Here is a 19,274-nt window from a genome sequence, read left to right as displayed (position 1 = left end):
TGAACCGTTCTGTATACGTCTATGAAGTCAAGTTGGTGATTGTGGCAATTGGCTCTTCTGTGTCTTTGTTGCATTTCTTTCTAGTTGACCTGTTCTTCACCAAAAGTGGTGTGTTGAAGTCTCCTACTATTTCTCTTTTCAATGCTGTTAGAGTTTGTTTTATGCATTTCGATGCCCTGTCATTGGGTGTGTATATATTTTTTATGGTTATGTCTTCTTGGTGAATTGAGCCTTTGATCATTATATAATGCCTTTCCTTGTCTTTTGCGATGGATTTTGCCTTAAATTCTGTTTTATCAGAGATTAACATGCCACTCCTCTTTTTTGGTTACTGTTTGTTTGATATATATTTTTTCTATTCACTGGTTTTTAGCTTATTTATATGTTTGTGTCTAAGATGTGTCTCTTGTAGACAACATATTGATGGGTCATCTTTTTTTATCCACTCTGTCTTTGACTGGTGCATTTAACTCATTTACATTTAGTGTGATTATCAATAGGTACAAATTAACTCCTGTCATTTTGTTATCCTTTTTTTGCGTGTGTGGTGTTGACAGTGTCTTTGTTCCCCTTGCTTTTCTGTACTGAGTTCTTTTTGCTTATGGAGTTTCTTTTCTTTTCCTTCATTGTTGTTGATTTTCTGTTTATTGAGTCTTCATGGCTTTCTTCTTCATTTCTTTTTTTTGGCAAATAGGATTATTAATTTTCTTTGTGATTACCCTGAAATTTACCTTCATCTTCCTAGGTTTAAAACAGTCTGTTATATCTTGATATTGCCTTGACTCCCTCTCCACGTGGAAGTTCTGTAACTACACCATTTATTCCCTCTTTTATTTTGAAGTTGTTGTCATTTACAGATTGACATTTCTAGTTCCCTCTTTTTCCATCTTGTAGCTTTAATTTATTTTTGAGAATTCTTTGTCTTCGTTGGTATTTGGGTGACACTTAATGTGTCTTAATCTCAGGTTGTTGTCTTGCGTTTTTGTTTCTCTGACCAAAGGATTCCCTTTAACATTTCTTGTAAGGGTAGTCTGGCTTTTACAAATTCCTTCGATTTTTGTTTATCTGGAAATGCTCTTATTTTGCCATTGTATTTGAGAGACAATTTTGCTGGATATATAAAATTCTTGGTTGGCAGTTTTTTCTTTCAGAGTTTTATGTTCTTGCCAACACAGTTTCTGCTGAGAAATCAGAGCTTAGTCTTATTGGTTCCCCTTTGTAGGTGACAGTTCAGTTTTCCTGAGCTGCTCTCCGGATTCTTGGTTTGTTCTTGGTTTTGGAAAGTTTGATTCTGACATTTCTTGGTGACTTTCTTTCTGGGGTCTATCCTATATGGGGTTTGTTGAGCTTCTTGGATGGATATCTTCTCATTTTTCATGATATTAGGGAAGTTTTCTGCCAGCAATTCTTCAAAAAATTTTTCCATGCTTTTTTTTGTCTCCTCCTGTTGTGGGATTCCTATCACATGTAAGTTATTCTTCTTGATAGTGTCCCACATAGCTCTTAGGCTTTCTTCATTTTTCTTCTTTCTTTTCTTCTGAATGTTTCTCAAACAAATTCGTATCGAGGGATCTGTCCTTCTCACTGATTCTGTCTTCCATCGATTCAATTCTACTCCTATGTCCTTCCATTGAGTTATCTATTTCTGAAATTTTTTTGTTAATCTCTTGGATTTCTATTGGCTGCTTTTGGATGGTTTCTAGTTATCTATTTATTTTGTCATTTTGTTCTTATATTGTTTTTCTGAATTCTTCTAGGGTTTTGGCTGTGTTTTCGGTGGTTTTGTCTGTGTTCTCCTTGATCTGTTTAACGACCCTGTATATAAGACTTTTGAATTCCTTATTAGGTAATTCCATTACTGTTTCTTCCTCAGGAAGGTGTTCTGCCTGTTTATTTTGGTCATTTGCTTGAGCCATCTTGTCCTGTTTCTTTAAATGATTTCATATTGTCTGCTGTCTCCAAGGCATTAAGGTGTTATTTATTTATGATTTTTTGTTTTGTTTTGATATATCAGTGTGGGTGGGTCAGGTGCTTTGCTGATCCTTCATCTGGCAGCACAGGACTATTCACCACCTGTCTCCAGGTGGGTGTGACTGTGGTATACAGGGCAAGCCCATGTCGCTGCTCACTGTGCATGAGAGACATCTGTCGGCGTGCTGGACGGGTGCTGACCACTGGGTGCCATCTCTCTCCGGTGCAGTGGCACAGGAATGCTCACAATCATGGAGGTGCTCCCTCTGCCTGCTCGATGGGACAGTGGGCAAGGGGCAGGGAGGGGCGGGGCATGCAGCTGGGGAGCACAAAGGCAGTCTCTCCTGTGCGGGAAGGGCTAAGCTTGGAGCTGGGAAGTGTGCAGGCACTCTGCAGTGGGGGAGGAGTGGGGCAACCAGCCAGAGTGTGTATAAGCGCTCTCTCCAGTGGAGGAGGGGCAGTGTGCAGATACTCTCTTTGGCAGGGGAGGGTTGGGGCAGCCAGCTGAGGTGTGTGCAGGTTGGGCAATGGCTAGGCAGATGGATGGAGAGGGCACAGGTGCTCTCTCCAGTGGTGGGGGAGGGTTGGAGCAAACAGCTGGGGAGTGTGGGGAGTAAGCAGGTGCTCTCTCCTGCAAAGGACAGATGGAGGAGGCTTCTGAAGCATGCTCTTTCTCTACACCACTGTCCACTAGGCAGGTGTAGGGGGTGGGGAGGGAGGGCAGTAGACAAGACTGGGTGGGGGGAGGGAAAAAGAAAAAGAAAAAAATTAGAGGAGCTCATACCAAGGTCCCTGGTAGCTGGAGCAGTAGGGATGTGTGGGGGTTCATGCCACCAATCACCAAGAGGGTGGGGAGAGGGAGAACACACTCCTATGGTCACTGGGTGGGGATGTCTGTGCTATTCTTGCTGGGCACAGGCAGTAATCGGTACCTTGCTTTGCTCAGAGTGCATCTTCATAGTTTCTCTGTCTTTTCTTTGGTGCTCCATGATGCTGCCTTCCTATGCTCCTCAGCTGGGATCACTGCTGGCTGTGTCTCAAGATGTCCACGTTGTGCTGGCCAGTTGGCAGGGTACCTCCTCCTTATTTCTCTCCTTATTTGCTGTTCTCACTCAGTTTCATTTTCCAGTTGATGTTTGACCCAATTCTGTATCCTTTCTATTGATGCTCGAATTCCAATACTGTCATCCATATTTGTTTCACTACTAGGCTACCATCTTAGGATTCCTCCAGTTGGTTTGTTTTTTACCTACTACAATTCAGTCTGCCTAAAGGTCTTATTTCTTTCAAATGCACATACCCACACACACACACACATAAAAACCAGTTGCCATTGAGGTGATTCCAACTCATGGAAACCCCATGCGTGTCAGAGCAGAACTGTGCTCCATAGGGTTTTTAATGGCTGATTTTTCAGAAGTAGAATACCAGGCCTTTCTTCTGAAGTGCCTCTGGGTTAGTTCTAACTGCCAACCTTTAGGTCAGCTGCCGAGCATTTACACAGTTTACATAATGGGAAGCAACAACACACTATACTACAGGTTCCCTGACTTACAATGTGCTCAAGTTACAACGAACCGCACTTGACGACTATCCATTTTTGTTTTTGTTTTCATAAAACTTATTGTTAGTAATAATGTTGCAGCACATAATTTGCTGATGCTGTCATTCTCAGATGTTCGCTTGCAGATGTTCGATTTTATGATGCACTGTTCGAAACACTGCCAGATTTATAAAGATACTGATAATAAAAGGCAATAATAATGAATACTAAAAAAAAAAAAAAAAAAAAAAGAGGTTATTTGACTTATGTCAGAGCCAACTTATGATGGAGTCGTCAGAAAAGAACCCTGTTGTAAATCAGGGACTACCTGTATATCAAGAGTCATGAGCTGAGGTTTTAGACCCTACATACCACACTCACCTTGAGTGAACTTATGTCTCAGTTTTGCTATCTACAAAATGAGTGAGTTTGCTAAGATAAAGCAATGTTTTCTAAGTGTCAAGCATTCAATTGCCATCTGGATGATTTTTTGCCATATCTCTGAATTACCTGTACTTTTATTTACATTGTACTTTTCCTCAAATTAACCCACTTTTCAAATCCTAAGTAAATTTATTTTAAAGGGAAATTTATGTCACTACTATAATTGGCAGACCAATAATATTTGCTATAAATATGACAAATATTTATAATTAAAAAAAAAATGTTATAAACCCTAGCTATAAAATTACAGCCACCCACTGATGTCTCTGAGCCTGAAGGAGGCTCTCTTTATTAAAAAAGTAAGATTCCCAAGTCGTAGAGAGGTGCTAAAAACTAGCACCAAGACTTTCTACTTGATGAAATCAAAAGGATCTAAAGAGAACTTAAAAGGGAGGTGAGTCAAAATTATCTATCTACAGCATCAAAATGATGCTCTAGTCTGCCATCATTGTCCATATCTCACCCTTAAAGACATTCTGAACCAGGCTGATTGTTTTCAAATGTTTTTTAGTAGCAAAATCTTTTCAAATGGAATCTCACATGAGTGTCCAGTGTACAAAAAATTTTGGTAAGATAGAAGTTCCTCTGGTAAAATGAAGACAGGGTCTCACCTCTGGTGCCTCCCCGAGTGAAGCCTTTGGGCTCCTCTGATCCCCACTTGTAAACAGCATGGTCCAGCCCTGACATTTTATGACCCAGCAGGCAGGAAACCAACATCTCCCTCAAATCCCCTCTTTCTGGAATTTCCAGCTAGTTCCTTGGATGCTGTTTTCCAGCATCTTTCGGTCCTGTTGCTCTTGAGGCTCCTTTAGGACATGTCACACAAGCTGGGCATACCTGCCTTGACCTCCACCACAATTGTGATGTCCTGGATCCCCAGCTCAACCCACAGATGCTTACAAGTCCCAGGCACAGGCTTCTCTCTCTCTCAAGGTGACCACCACCCCAGGCTGCCCCCTGGCCTAACATGGGCAACAGGCTGAAGCAGAGCAGCCAGGCCACTTTGCTATCCCCTAAGCATCCTGAGGCACAACACAGGGAGGGGACATCTGCCCCAGGCAATTGGGTCTGAGCCCCACCTGAAGCATGGCGGGCAAAGCTGGGCTCCTGCTTGCTGATGGAGATGCTGGGGAGTGAGGATCGGTTGGCCCGCTTCCTCGGGATGATGCCGATGTTGTTTCTGCGTGTGCTGCTAAGCCCATTGGGCACAGACTGGGTCCCGCTGCCCCGGAGAGGAAGGAGGCCTGTGGAGGCAGAGGAAATCCTAGGGCTGAGCCGATTTCTGCCTGCTCCTGCCTCATGTCCACCTCTGGAAACAGGCCCATCCGTGGGCTATGAGAGGGTAGGCATGGTTTCCTGTTCATCTCAGGATGAGGAGGCTGAGGGGCTGGGGCAGTCTCTCTTTGGGAGGGCTGAGAACCCAGGAGTTGGCCAAGATGTTCCCCCAGGCTGTGGGAGTCCCATCCCTAGGCACCCAGTACCTTCCTTCATCAAGGCTCTCCGGGAGCCCAGGCTCTGGGCAGCAAGCTCCCTTGCCTGCTCTGGCTCCTTTGCCCTCCGAAACAACTCTATTTCCTTCATCTGCTTCAGCCGCATCTTCTCCTGGGCAGACTTGGAGATGGTGACTTGGATCTGGCACAAGTTCAAGGAAAACTCTATTACCCTTGGGGATCCAGCTCCACCCCCAGGGCCCAGAGCACACAAAACATTTAGGAAGGCAAACAGGCCAGAACAAGCCAGGCCATTCCGAGACACATTGTTCTGGTTCTGTCTCCACACTGACTGCCTGAGGGTCCTTCTTTTCCACGGCTCCTGCACTGTCTGAGGCCTGCAACAGTGCCCTTAAGGCCACTTCTAAGAAGTTCCACCCAACTGTGGCCATCCTTCGGAACCCTATTCAGATGTCTCCTTCTCCCAGAACCACCCCTGGTCCCCATGCCCAGGCAGTCATGCATTTCTTCTCTGTACTTTCATTCATTCAGTCAACAAATTCAATTGACAAAAACATGAGTGCTTCCTATGTGCCTGCTATCGCTGTTCTGGGAGTGAGTGAAAAAGAGAGAATCCTTACTCCCAAAGAGCAACATGATGACCAGTCTGCAATGCCAGGGAAAAAGTGCTAAAAGAAAAGTAAGGAGACAGAGGGTGACAGGGCTTCCTTTTAGATAGGAAAGCCAAGAGGGACTCCCTGAGGGGGTGAGATATAAGCAGAGACATACGTGAGGTGAGGGTGCAGGCCAGACGATTTCTAAGGCAGACTTGTCCTAAGCAGAGGAAGCACACTGGGCCTTGTAGTCCATGGTAAGGACTTGGGATTTTTCTCTGAGGGAGATGAGAAGCCATTGGGGGTTTTAGGCAGAGGAGTGACATGATTTGAATTTCATTCTGAGAGGAGGGTGGTGAGTCCTCTGAGTTGTTTGTTTGTTTATTTGATTGTTTTTAAATAACTATTTGAAAATAGTTAGACTCATAAGAAGTTGTAAAAATAGAAGCAAGAGTTCCCTGTACCCCACTGCTTTTGCTGATGTATGAGGTGTGGGGTAAGAGAGAAAGAGAGGAACCAAGGATGGGCCCAAGATTTTAACATGAGCAACTAGAATTCTGGAGTTGCCTTTTACTGCCATTCACTGATGGGGAAGCCCCGGAGAAAGAGGAAGTGTCAGGGAGTGAATATTCAAAAGTTGAGTTTTGAACATGGTAAGGTTGAAATATCAATTATATACCTAAGTGGAGATACTGAGTAGCCGTTAAATATATGCATCTGGAGATCAGAGGTCTGGGCTAGAAAGGGAAATTTGGGAGTCCTCAGCATATAGATGGTACTGAAAGCCATGGACTGGACTGAGTCGCCCGGGGGCGGGTAAGTATAACTGGGGAAGAGGCCAGAGGACTGATCCCTGGGGGACTCCAGCATCTAGAGGTTAGGAAGATGAGGAGTGGGCAGCAAAGGAGGGTTGAGCTGGCCTTTGATATAGGCAGAGAGGCAAGAAAAAAGCCATCTCTTTGCCTCCACCCCTAGATGGAAATTTTCAATAGGAATGAGTGACAGCTGTATCAATAGCAACTGATGGGTCAGGTTAGAAGAGGACTGAGGCGTGACTGCATTTGGGAAGGTAGAGGTCACTGATGACCCCAACATGGACAGTTTTAGTGGGGCAGTGAGGACTAAAGCCAAATTGGACTAGGCTCAGGAGAGAATGGGAAGAGAGATGTGGCAAGAGTTTTGGTTGTGTTTTACTAAGATGAAAGAGATAACAGAACTCTAATATGCTAGTGGGAATGATCCAGTCAAAAGGAGAATATTGCTGATGTAAGAAAGGGGACAAATGCTGGAGTTGAGGTATTAGACGGATTGAGTTAGAACACTAGGAGATGGTAGTAACAGAATGGGATGCCTGAAATTTAGATAACGGAGAAGATGAAGTTGTTGGCAATCCCAAGGTCTATGGTACAACTATGGGAGTGAGTGGAAGGTGGAGTGGAAGATGAAGTTATTTCATTGCACTCAATTACATATTTTGTTTCACATTCTGTCACTCTCGTTGGAGTGGGAGGTATGTGGTGACTGGACTTGTCATAGTCATCACTGAATCCCATTTTCTAACATAATACATGCACATAGTAGGCTTCCAGGTTGTGTTTGCACACATGCCCCCCATAACAATGACTCTTCAAGTTTTGCTAAATTCTCCCAGACCAGGGAGGAGAAACCACCTCCCCAAGGTCACCTTAGAAGTACAAGGTATTTCTCAGCCTGTCAAGCACAGCCTTTGGCTGTCCGCCTCTGAGTCAGCTGCCTCTTGGTTGCTATTTTGGGTGCTGGCTCAAATTACGCAACTTGGTTCACCTAAGCCCTGTTGTGCTTTCCCCCACATCCTGCTTCCTTCCAAACTGTGTGACCTCCTTGTGTCCTCCCTTCTTCCCTCATCCCTCCCTTGCCGCTCCCTACTTTACCCTTCCCTTCATCCAGAATCCACCCTATCTTTCTCTCTTATTTCTCTTTCTTTCTTCAGCCCTCACCCCCAAACCAATCTACAGTTCTAAGGTTCTAGCCTTAAGTACTAGGGGCAGTTGCCTTGGGGCTTTTCCTTGCTCTCCTCCATTTTCCATAAGCTCTTCCCATGCTTGGCTATTTAAGAAACATGCTGGCACTCATCCAGTAGTCCACTTTGACCCCACCTCCTCCTCTCCTGGCTTCAGATACCTTGGTGCTGCTCTCCTTCTGATCCTCTTCTTTTAGCAAAGGAGGGGCTTCTTTGGCATGGCTGAAGGAGAAGGCTGTCAGCGTAGGAGCAGACTGAGATGAAGGCAGAGCAGGCTTCTCAGCAGCGGCAGACCTGTCTCTGACCACTGGGGCTGACAGTCTTGGCTCTGAGGAGTCAAGAACAAAAATGGAGCTGAGGAAACCCAGCACCCTGAAGCAGCAGCCATCCCTTTGGTCTATCCCTGGGCCTCTATAATCCTACAGTTGGTGTAAAATTACTGCCTAAGCCCTCCACCCTCAATTCTTCTGCAAAACACCCCTTTGGTGGAGAAAGACACAAGTTAAATGTAGTCTATAAAGCAGCATTGGCAGACACAGAACTGGCTGCCTAAGGAGCAACATCCTTCCATGCCTTCATTCAACAATTACTCCATGTCTATTCTAAGACAGGGGAGGGGTGGGAGGCTGGGCACAAAACAGATCTGTTAGCTCACATACTTGCTAAGTTCAAGATAATGACTGAGAATAGTAAGCTTTATCTTCCCTGGAAGGTATGTGCCTCAGGAAGAGAAGAAATAAAATGGGCACACTGAGCATTAAGTACCACGAGAGCTTGTCTGAATCTATGGCGCAAAGTTCAAGGCTAAAGCTGGAAGGGCCTGAGAACTACTGCTAGTCCAACCCTCTCATTTCACAGTTGGTAAAGCTGAGGCCCACTGACCATTGAATGATCTTGTGGTTGATAAAATACAAATTCATTTCCAGATGACATTAAGTCCATTGTATCTCTGTCAGTCTCCATTTTCCCAATCAATGGATGTTAAAAGGACCTGTCTTATTATGAAGGCAAGGTGGGGCAGGTTCATTAACTTCCTTTTTTATGTTAAACGGTTTCTCCCAATCACAAATTTGTCCTCTGGTAAACCTGCAAATCAGGAGTCCTCTGGGTAGGGAGCCACCATCTGGGGTTCTGGACCTCTGCCCCACCCATGCCTTCTGCAAAAGATCCCTCTGCTTGGTGCAGGAAGTGCCAGACTTGAAAGAAGGACCAAGGGCCCAGAGTGAAGAGGAGCTGGTGGAGTCTCCATCTGCGCAAAAGTGAGGGGCAGGGCAAAGGGTACAGTGTCCGGTGCCAGGTGACCAGGGCAAGGACTGTAAGAATGTCACAAGATTCAAGGCAGTCCCCAGCTTCAGATAATACCATGTGAGTCCCTATTATGTGCTAAGCACATTACACGTATTGACTCACCAGTCCCATGGGATGAGCAGGTTATCCACAGGTGACAACTGGAGGGTCAGAGCTGATTAGCAGAGTGACCTGGGGGAAGCTGGCTGGGGAGACTCCACCCCCTTCTGCCACCAGCACAGCAATTGCCCTTAAGGACTCTGCTGTTTTGTACCCCGCCCCTTTACCTACACCTCTGAGAGACACCCTAGAAAGCCCTGTCTAAGGCCCCTTGCCCCAGACCCTGAGGAACTTGTTCTCAAGCAGCAGGTCTGGTGAGCCAGAGGAGGGGGTCGTTACTGATGGCTCCTGGCTGAAATTTCCACAACAGCATTCTCAGGACCAGCTCCATCCAGCACTTGGGGTGACAGAGCTTCCCGTTGCAGCCTGGCCCAGGGGGCCGGGCAGGGGCAGCTGTCACAGGGGTTTCTGGACCAGGCCTGCCTCACAGGCCCAACTTTGTGCCTTGATCCTGGGGCACTCTTGGGCAACAGGCTCCCCCTCTTGCCAACTGACCCATCTGCTGAGCTGATCAGCAGAATGACCTGCGGGGAAGGCAGGGTGACTCCTCCCCCTTCTGCCACCAATACAGCAATTGCTTCCAGCCCACCCAGGTCCCTGCACCCACACCTGCCCTCCAGCCACCCCTCCAGTCTCTCCATAGAGTTACCAAACCAAAACCAAACCCGTTGCCGTCGAGTAGATTCTGACTCATAGCTACCCTACAGGACCGAGTAGAACTGCCCCATAAGGTTTCCAAGGAGCGGCTGAGGGATTCCAACTGCCAACCTTTTTAGTTAGCAGCCGTAGCTTTTAACCGCTATGCTACCAGGGTTTCCCCACAGAGTTACATTATCCTCTAAAGAAGAACCCCTCCGGTCTCATCAAAGAGCCTCTCTAAGCCTTAGTCTCCAGCCACCCCCGGCCTCTCTTCCATTCCAGGGCTGGCCCCGCCCCTCGCTTCACTTCTATTCAGGGCTGTCCCCGCCCCCTGTCTCACTTTATTCTGGGGCTGGCCCTAATCTCCTGACATTTAAACCTTTAAACCTCTGCACCTGTCTAAGGGGTTTGTGGGATGTGGTTAATTTCTCTCTCAGTCCAGTGAGGAATACTTCTCTGCTGGCTTAAAATGGGGCAAAAAGGAGCAGAAGTATGTGGCCAGAGTGCTGGCCTTTGGGGCCTCGGGGTGCCCTGAGCTCACTTGCAGCAACCCGGCCTAGGGAGCCAAGTTGAAGAGAAGCTGGGGAGTCTTCACCTGCCCAAAAGTAAAGAAGCAGGGCAAAGGGCACAGGGTGTGCTGCCAGGTGACCAGGCAAGGGTTGTAAGAATACCACAAGATTTAGGAAGGCCCCCAGCTTCAGATAGCACCATCTGAGTCCCTACTGTATGCTAGGCATGTTACACATATTGGCTTACCACTCCCATGGGTAAAAATTCTGGCAGGGCCGCACTAAGTACTGTGAGGCTGGGGCAGCTGTCCTGCTCTCTGAGCCCGGGTGTGTCTCCTGTCTGTAAAAGGAGGATAACCTTATCTTTATCGGGACTGCATGAACCGGCAAGCCTGCACAAATCCGGCTCCATAAATGCTGCTTCTCTGCGTGCGCGCGCGCGCGCGCACACACACACACACACACACACACACACACACACACACACACACACACACACACACACACACACACACACACACACACACACACACACACACACACACACACACACACACACACACACACACACACACACACACACACACACACACACACACACACACACACACACACACACACACACACACACACACACACACACACACACACACACACCAATCCAGGTCTGCACTAACCCTACAGTGAGGCCCCAGGCGACTTCAACTTTCCTGTCCATAAAATGAGAGGCTGGACACAAAGTGGATTAGGTCTCCACCCAGGAATGCAGAGAGTCCAGTAACAAATGGGGGTGAACATAGGGAGTACGTACCCAGAGATTTAGGGATCTTCTCCTGAGGCACACTGTCCCGAACCAATCTTAAAAGAATGAGGAGGGAAAAAACACCATGAGAGAAGGCGAGCTGCAGGTGCTGCTGTGAGGGACCTGAGGTTGCTCCAGACTAGGGTGGTAGCTGAGACGGGGGACACTGTGGAGGGGGCTCTGGGTAGCCCTGTGAGGAGGCTCTTGGCCAGGGGTTCAAACCAGTGGGGTATGCAAACACCAGAGCAGGGTGACCAACCGCCAGACCAGGCCAGGCAAGGCATCCAGACCAGCTCTCAGCACCATTTCCTGGCTGCGCATCCCATGGATTCCCCAGGGAGCAGTATCTGCATGGAAACTACAAGCCCTAAAGGAAGCTCCTCCCCTGCTGTGGCCGTGGGGCTTGGGGAGCAGGGGGAGAGCAGATGCGGCAGACAGAGATCATTACCTCTAGCTCAGATGAGAGTGGCCTCAAGTTCCCAAAGTGCCCCTACCCCACAAGAGCTCAAAACCAAAACCCATTGCCGTCCAATCGATTCCGACTTCCCCATCAGAACCTCTGCCTTTCTCCATGTGGCATTCCAGCCCCTCCTCCCTCTGCCGAAACCCACCACCACCTGAGGGTTTCCCTAGACCCTGGGAGAGGGATGGGAGCAGCAAAGCTCTGTGTCCTGCAAGAGCCCTCTCCCTGCTCCAGGCTGATGCCTCTACACACCTCCCAAGGTCTCAGGACACTGCAAGTTGAACCCACCAGAAAATGGACTCACCACTGCCCCTAGCCTGTCTCTCCTCCAACTCCCTGTCACTGAAGCGGGGAGCCCCAGCATGGTCCCTAGCTCGCCCTATCTTTCCCCACATCCTATCTGTCACCAAGCCCACTCATTCCCCCTTCAACTGCTAGCCCCCCTGCACCCTCTCCATCATAGACCCACTACTCGGCCCTGCCCAGCTGCCCATGGCTTCTCTCCTGGATTCCTGCGACAACTCACCCCCTCCCTTTTACACTCTGTCTGCCCCTGTCACTCTGGGGTTGCCGAAGTGGCCTTTCTAAATCAAAGCCGATAATCACTCCAGACCAAAAAGCCTTCGATGGCACCTCATTAAAAAAAAAAAAACAAACAAATCCATTGCCATCGAGTAGATTATGACTCATAGCAAATCTACAGGACAGAGTAGAACTGCCCCATAGAGTTTCCAAGGAGTGGCTGGTGGATTCGAACTGCCAACCTTTTGGTTAGCAGCCGAGCTCTTAACCACTGTGCCACCAGAGCTCCAGCATCTCATTACTTCAGGATAAAATTCTCACTCCTAAGTTTAGCACATGAGGCCCTTCAACCCAGCTTACTTCACCCACCTGTATCACACAAATACAGGCGCAGCCATGCAAACTCCTCTGGCCCTCTGCATCACTCACTCCTCCTTCATGTCTCTCCTCTTCTTTGTCTTGCAAACTCCCCTTCAGCCTTCAAAGCTCAGCTCAGGCCTTACCCCCCAAGAAGTCTTCCCAGACTAATTTAGATCGTTTTCTACTAGGCTCCCCACCATGGTGGGCAGCCTCTTATCTTAGCACTTAACCTCACAAGACTTTGACTGATTTTCTTGTAAATCTCTCTCATGGGCTCCTAGAGCACAGGCACTGTCTTATTCAGTTTTGTTTCAGTAGCAGCAGCACCTGGCACATAGTAGGTGCTTTTTAAGTGAGTAATGGATGGATGGACGAGTTACTGTTATAGATTGAATTGTGTCCCCAAAAAATGTGTGTCAACTTGGCTACGCTATGATTCCCAGTATTCTGTGGTTGTCCTTCATTTTGTGATCTGATGTAATTATCCTACATGTTGAAAATCCTAACCCCTAGGACGTTCATGAGGCAGGGTTAAAGGCAGTTATGTTAATGAGGTAGGATTAGGGGCAATTATTTTAATGAGCCAGGACTCAATACACAGGATTAGGTTGTATCTTAAGTCAATCTCTTTTGAGATATAAAAGAGAGAATCAAGCAGAGAGGACAAGAATCTTATACCACCAAGAAAGAAGAGCCAGGAACGAAGTGTGTCCTTTGGACACGAGGTCCCTGTGCTGAGAACCTCCTAGACGAGGGGAAGACTGATGACAAGGACCTTCCCCCAGAGTTGTCAGAGAAATCCTCCCTTGGATCTGGCACACTGAATTCAGACTTCTAGCCTCCTAAACTGTGTGAGAATAAATTTCTGTTTGTTAAAGCCATCCACTTGTGGTATTTCTGTTATAGTAGCACTAGATAACTAAAACAGCAAGAGAGTGAGTGAATAAATGAATGAATGAAATGGTGACAGGATCTCCTTCCCACCCATTTGCTAGAGAGCCTCGCAGAGTCAATGAGAGAAGCTGGCACCACAGCCTGACAGCAGGTGGGCAGATATTCACTGTGTATCTAATCCAAGCCAAGCACCATGATCAGCACCAGGGAACAACAGATATGTCTCAATACAGTCCATGCCCTCTAGTGCTCCAAGTTAAATAACAGGATAAGGTTTAAATAAAAGTTAAATAAAATAAACCAGGGAAGGGGGTCAGGAAGTCCATGTGAACAGAGGGCAGAGAAGGCCACTTCCTCTCCTTGTCACTCCAAGGAAGGCAACAAAGACTTTCAAGCAAGAGTAGACGTGAAATTGGGGCTGAAAGAATGCTAGAAACTGAACAGGTGGGGCAAGTGTGAAAGTCATGCAGGGATGGTGTGAGGGACAGCCCCTCAGATGGAGGCTCCCAGTCAGAAAAGCACATCCCCGTGGGTCTGGAGGGGAAGGAAGGCTCCTGCAGAAGAGGAGAAGTGTGGAGTGGCAGGCTGGGGATGTGCCCTAAATATCAGACCCAGGAGACTGCTCTTTAAGTTCTTGGCAACAGGAAGTCACCAAAAGTGCAGTGCACAGAGGGGTTGTTGTGCTGGGTAAAAAAAAAAAAAATTCAAATGGAGAGCAAAAGGCTGCAATGAGACGGGTTGGGGAATATTGCGAGGGGCCAAGAAGGAGCTGGGAAGTGCAAACTGAGAGGAAAAGGAAGGGCAATAGAGGGGTGGGTTTTTGTTTTTGTTTTGTATTTTTGTGTGTTTTAAGAAAGACATAAAGGGATGTGGCAATCTGTTACAAGCCAGAGACAGCAGCGGCAGGAGTCAAAGATGATGCCAAGTTCTGAAGACCAAGAAGAGTGGTTGCACTTTGACAAGGAGGTCCTGAAAGGGAGACAGGTCCCTGGGTGGTACAAACGGTTTTTGCTCATCTACACATGAAAGAGGCAGTTCAAACCCACCCAATGGCACCGTGGAAGAAAGGTCTGGCGATATACTTCCAAAAAATCACAACCACTGAAAACCCTATGGAGCATAGTTCTACTCTGACACATACACGGGGCTGCCATGAGTCAGGATCAACTCAAATATATGGCAAAGGGTTAGGGTTTCTGTTTACATTTTTATTTTCGGAAGAGAGGTAGACAGTTTGGAGAAACATGAATAGCTCCGTGTTGGCCGTAGTAGCGGGATATTTTCCTTGCTGACCCTATAACACACATCTGCATCAGCCAGGAGAACACCAGAGACGCCCAACAGTAGGATGGAAACACAGAGGGAGCCTGACCTCTAGCGAGGCATCAGGGCTAGAGAGGACTTGCAGAAGTCACCTGCACCCAGGGGATCTCGTAAACCCCAGGCACAGATAAGAGCACCAGGGAAGAATGAAGAGATGGGGCAAAGGGCCCTAGGAAAATTTTCAAGGAAGATTCTATTTAAGAGCTGGATGAAGGCCAGGAGACTGACTAAAAGGTTGAGGGTCAGGTAGAAGTTCAAGAAGGCAAGGAAGAGAAAAGTTCAAAGGCTCAATAACAGTTCAAACAATGCAAGGAAGTTGGGAATAATGAGATCAGAGGAGAGGCCACTGGTCTAGGGCTACCGGCTCACTATAACCACCTATCAGAATGAGGAAGAGGTAGGTGTCTGAGCAGGAAAGAAGGAGGAGATGTCACATGGGAGGAAGGATAGCAGAGCAGCTCACCTGCCTGAGGCTGATGGTGAAAATGGAGCAGAGAACCCAAAACCAGCAGCGGGTACATAGACAGCTACCCCAACAGGGTTGGAAAGACATGGAAATGTGTGCAAGCAGAAGGGAAAGCAGCACGGGAGATGGACTGAGTGAAGAACCTAGAGAGAAATGGAAGGATTCAGTATGCAAAGGACTTAAAGAAACGGGAGAAAAGTTAGTGCTGGCAGGAACACAATCGCAACGCTGCCCCACAGGCCAGGAGCACACACAGACACACACACTTTCTCTGACGGCAGTGTGGATGGACCACAGAGAGATTCCTCACTACCTGAAGAGCACTATCTGTCCCCACTTACAAGCCATAAATACAGAGATCCTCAACCCCACACATTCCCGGCCTTTTTGGGTATAAAGACTCCTTTTAGATCCAAAAGTTTTGTGGACTTCCCACCCACATGATAATGATTTTACTTTTAGTATCCCTTAATTGAGAAAGGGGGGGGGCAGTGGTAGTTCAGTGGTAGAAGTTTCACCTTCCATGCAGGAGGCCCAGGTTGGATTCCCAACCAGTGAACCTCATGAGCAGCCACCACCTGTCTGTCAGTGGAGGTTTGTGTGTAGCTATGATGATGAACTGGTTTCAGCAGAGCTCACAGACTAGGAAAAAAAGCCTGATGATCTACTTCCAAAAATCAGCCAGTGAAAACCCTATGGAGCAAAATAGTCCAACATGCAACCAATCATGGGGATGGCACACGGCCTGGCAGCTTTTAGTTCCATTGTGCGGGGATGAGATTGCCATAAGTCAGAGGCTGAATGAAAGGCAGCTAACAACAACATTCAAAAAAATACATAATAGGAAGCCAACATGGCACTATAGACAGAAGCACCACACCATCCCTCTACAGCAAAGACCTGAAAAACTAAGTAAAATAGATACAGATGCTGGAACCCTAAGCATCAAATGAAGGGATAAAGAACTCAGCCAAGCACTGAATGGAATAAGACAATGACAGAGAACAGAGAATGAGGAGAGCTACAGAGGGACACAGATTCACTGTCTTGGACCTCAGCCACCAAGAGCAGTGGACAGAGAGTACAGAAAGGCAACTTCACGGAGCTCCTAACAAGAGACAGAGCACTCAGTAACCAGTGTCTTAGTCATCTAGTGCTGCTATAACAGAAATACCACAAGTGGATGGCTTTAACAAAGAGAAATTTATTCTCTCAGAGTCTAGTTGGCTACAAGTCCAAATTCAGGGTGTCCACGCCAAGGGAAGGCTTTCTTTCTCTGTTGGCTATGGAGAAAGGTCCTTGTCATCGATCTTCCCTTGGTCTAGGAGCATTGCAGCACAGGAACCTCAGGTCCAAAGGACATGGTGTGCTCCCAGCGCTGCTTTCTTGGTGGTATAAGGTCCCCAACTCTCTGCTAGCTTCCTTTCCTTTTATCTCTTGAGATGTAAAAGGTGGTGCAGGCCACACCCCAGGGAAACTCCCTTTACATTGGATCAGGGATGTGATCTGGTAAGGGTGTTACAATCCCACCCTGATCCTCTTTAACATAAAATTACAATCACAAAATGTAGGACAACCATAGAATACTGGGAATCATGGCCTAACCAAGTTAATACTACACACATTTTTGGGGAGACATAATTCAATCCATGATACAGGGATACATGCTTTCCCACCCCCAACCCTTCTTCTCTCTACATGGCCTCCACTGATTACCAATGGGCCATGGTTGCTTGGCCAGCTCACTGCTACCCGGGTCCACCTCGCTCCCACTGGCTGGCTCCTTCAGTGCCATTTGTTTGTTTGTTTGTTTTCCCTTTGCTTTTTTTGCTGGCTTCTTTCTTCTCTCTCTCTCCTCTCCTTCCTTTCCTTTCTCCCGCCCACCTAACCATAAGTGCCATCCCTGCTCCTTCTTGACGGGCTGTACCACACTGCTCGGCTAGAGAGCCACCAGCACACAGCCTCCTCAGGTCTGCACCACTCCACCAGCAGGCTCCTTCAGAGCCTTTTTTTAATCTTTCAGTTTCTTCTCTCACCCTTCCTTCCCTTTCTTTCTTCCACCCACCTAGCCCCATGTGCCATCCCTGCCCCTTCTTGATAGGCTGTGCTGTACCACTTGGCTAGAGAGTCTCAGGCACATGGCCTCTCCAGGTCTGTGCCACCCCTGTAGGATGGATACCTCAGTGCCATATTTTTTATTTTTCTGTATCTTTCCCCTTCTCTTTTCCTTCTACCTCCCATCTAGGCCCTGTGCTGCCTCCACCCCTTCCTAATGGATCACGCTGTGCCACCCAGTAAGAGAGACATCAGCTCAGTACCACCCCAATTCTGCCCACCCCCAACAGCTGACTCCCAAGCACCATATTTATTTTTGTTATTGTTGTTGTTTTTTGTTTGCTTCTCTCTATTTCAATTCTTTCCTTTCCTTTCTCCTGCCCATCTAGCCCAATGCACCACCCACATCCCTTCTTGACAGGCTAAGCCACACCACTCAGCTGGAAAGCCTCCAGCGCATGGCTCACCAGATCTGCTCCACCCCCACCTGCTGAATCCTACTGCACTGCCATTTTATTTATTTTTTCTTTTTCCTTCTTTTTTTTTGCTTTTTTTGTTTGTTTGTTTCTGTTTCTCTTCTTTCTTTCACCCAGTTAGCTCCACACATCAGATCACCTCTCTTCCCTCCTGCCTCTCTGCACTATGCACCAAGCATCATGCTCTGAGTGGGACAGGCATGGACCACGGGACCCCACTCTGCACTGTCCTTGGCCCCACCCCGTTGGCCCCAGTACATGCCACAAGTGACCCATCCCTGCCTGTCCAGCCCTGCTGGACCTGGCCTGCTGCACCATAGCTGAGTGACCAGCCCTCCCCTCCTGGGCAAGGTAGTGAGAAGTATTGTGCCCACAGACGAGCAAGTAACAAAGCATGTCCAGCCTGTCTGGCCAGATATCACCAAATAAAACAAAAAAGCTGAATGAAACAAACAAATCTACAATCTATAAACAAAGAAAATAACTCCTGAATTTCCCAAAGACAGCAGACAATATCAAAACATATGGAAAAAAAAAAAAAAAAAAAGGGTGGCTCCAGAAAGCAAACAAAATAAAACACCACTTGACATTCCGGTAGAAGAAAAGGCACTGGAACTGCCTTGCAGGGAATTCAAAACTCTAATTTCAGGACTCTCCAAGACATGAAGGAAAATACAGACAAAAATAAGAAAAAAATAGACAAAACAATTGAATAACTCAGGAAAATAACACAGGAACAAAATGTCAAAATAAACAACCAACTAGAAACCATACAAAAACAGCAATTAAAAATCCAAAAGATAAACAACAAGATTTCAGAAATGGACAATGCAATAGAAGGTTTTAGGAGCAAATTTGAAATAATGGAAAACAGGATCAGTGAAATTGAAGGCAAATCTTTGGATACTAATTTGTTTGAGGAAAAATTAGAGAAAAGAGTTAAGAAACACTGAGAACAATGTGGAATACAATCAAAAGCAAAAATGTGCATGTGATTGGAGTTCCAGAACAGGGGGAGAAAAATGGAAACACAGAGAGGATCATTGAAGATTTGCTAACAGAAAACTTCCTTAATATCATGAAACATGAAAGGTTAACCATCCAAGAAGCTCAACCAACCCCATATAATATAGACCCCAAAAGAAAATCACCAACAAATATCATAATCACACTTACTAAAACTAAAGACAAAGAAAGAATCCTGACAGCAGCTCGAGAAAAACAAAAAGTCACATATAAAGGGGAGACAATAAAACTAAGCTCTGATTACTCAGCAGAAATCATGCAGGCAAGAAGGCAATGGGATGACATATGTAAAACCTTGAAAGAAAAAAACTGCCAACCAAAGATAATGTAT

At 46.8% G+C, this 19,274-nt stretch overlaps 1 protein-coding gene across 1 annotated transcript in view; it reads right to left on the bottom strand.

The window, feature by feature from the left end:
• Positions 1–19,274, bottom strand: part of TOGARAM2 (TOG array regulator of axonemal microtubules 2) — an 87,941-nt gene that overhangs the window by 34,269 nt on the left and 34,398 nt on the right. The window contains exons 6-9 of the mRNA XM_049904144.1: positions 11,368–11,414; positions 8,163–8,329; positions 5,440–5,590; positions 5,038–5,202 (exon numbers count right to left, since the gene is read on the bottom strand). Coding sequence (XP_049760101.1) covers positions 5,038–5,202; positions 5,440–5,590; positions 8,163–8,329; positions 11,368–11,414 — 530 coding nt within the window. The remainder of the gene's footprint in view (positions 1–5,037; positions 5,203–5,439; positions 5,591–8,162; positions 8,330–11,367; positions 11,415–19,274) is intronic.

This window comes from Elephas maximus, chromosome 12 (assembly GCF_024166365.1).
Source record: "Elephas maximus indicus isolate mEleMax1 chromosome 12, mEleMax1 primary haplotype, whole genome shotgun sequence".
Lineage (NCBI taxonomy): Eukaryota > Metazoa > Chordata > Mammalia > Proboscidea > Elephantidae > Elephas > Elephas maximus.
Note: the sequence above shows the minus strand (reverse complement) of the source record. Positions and strands in the feature narration are given on the sequence as shown.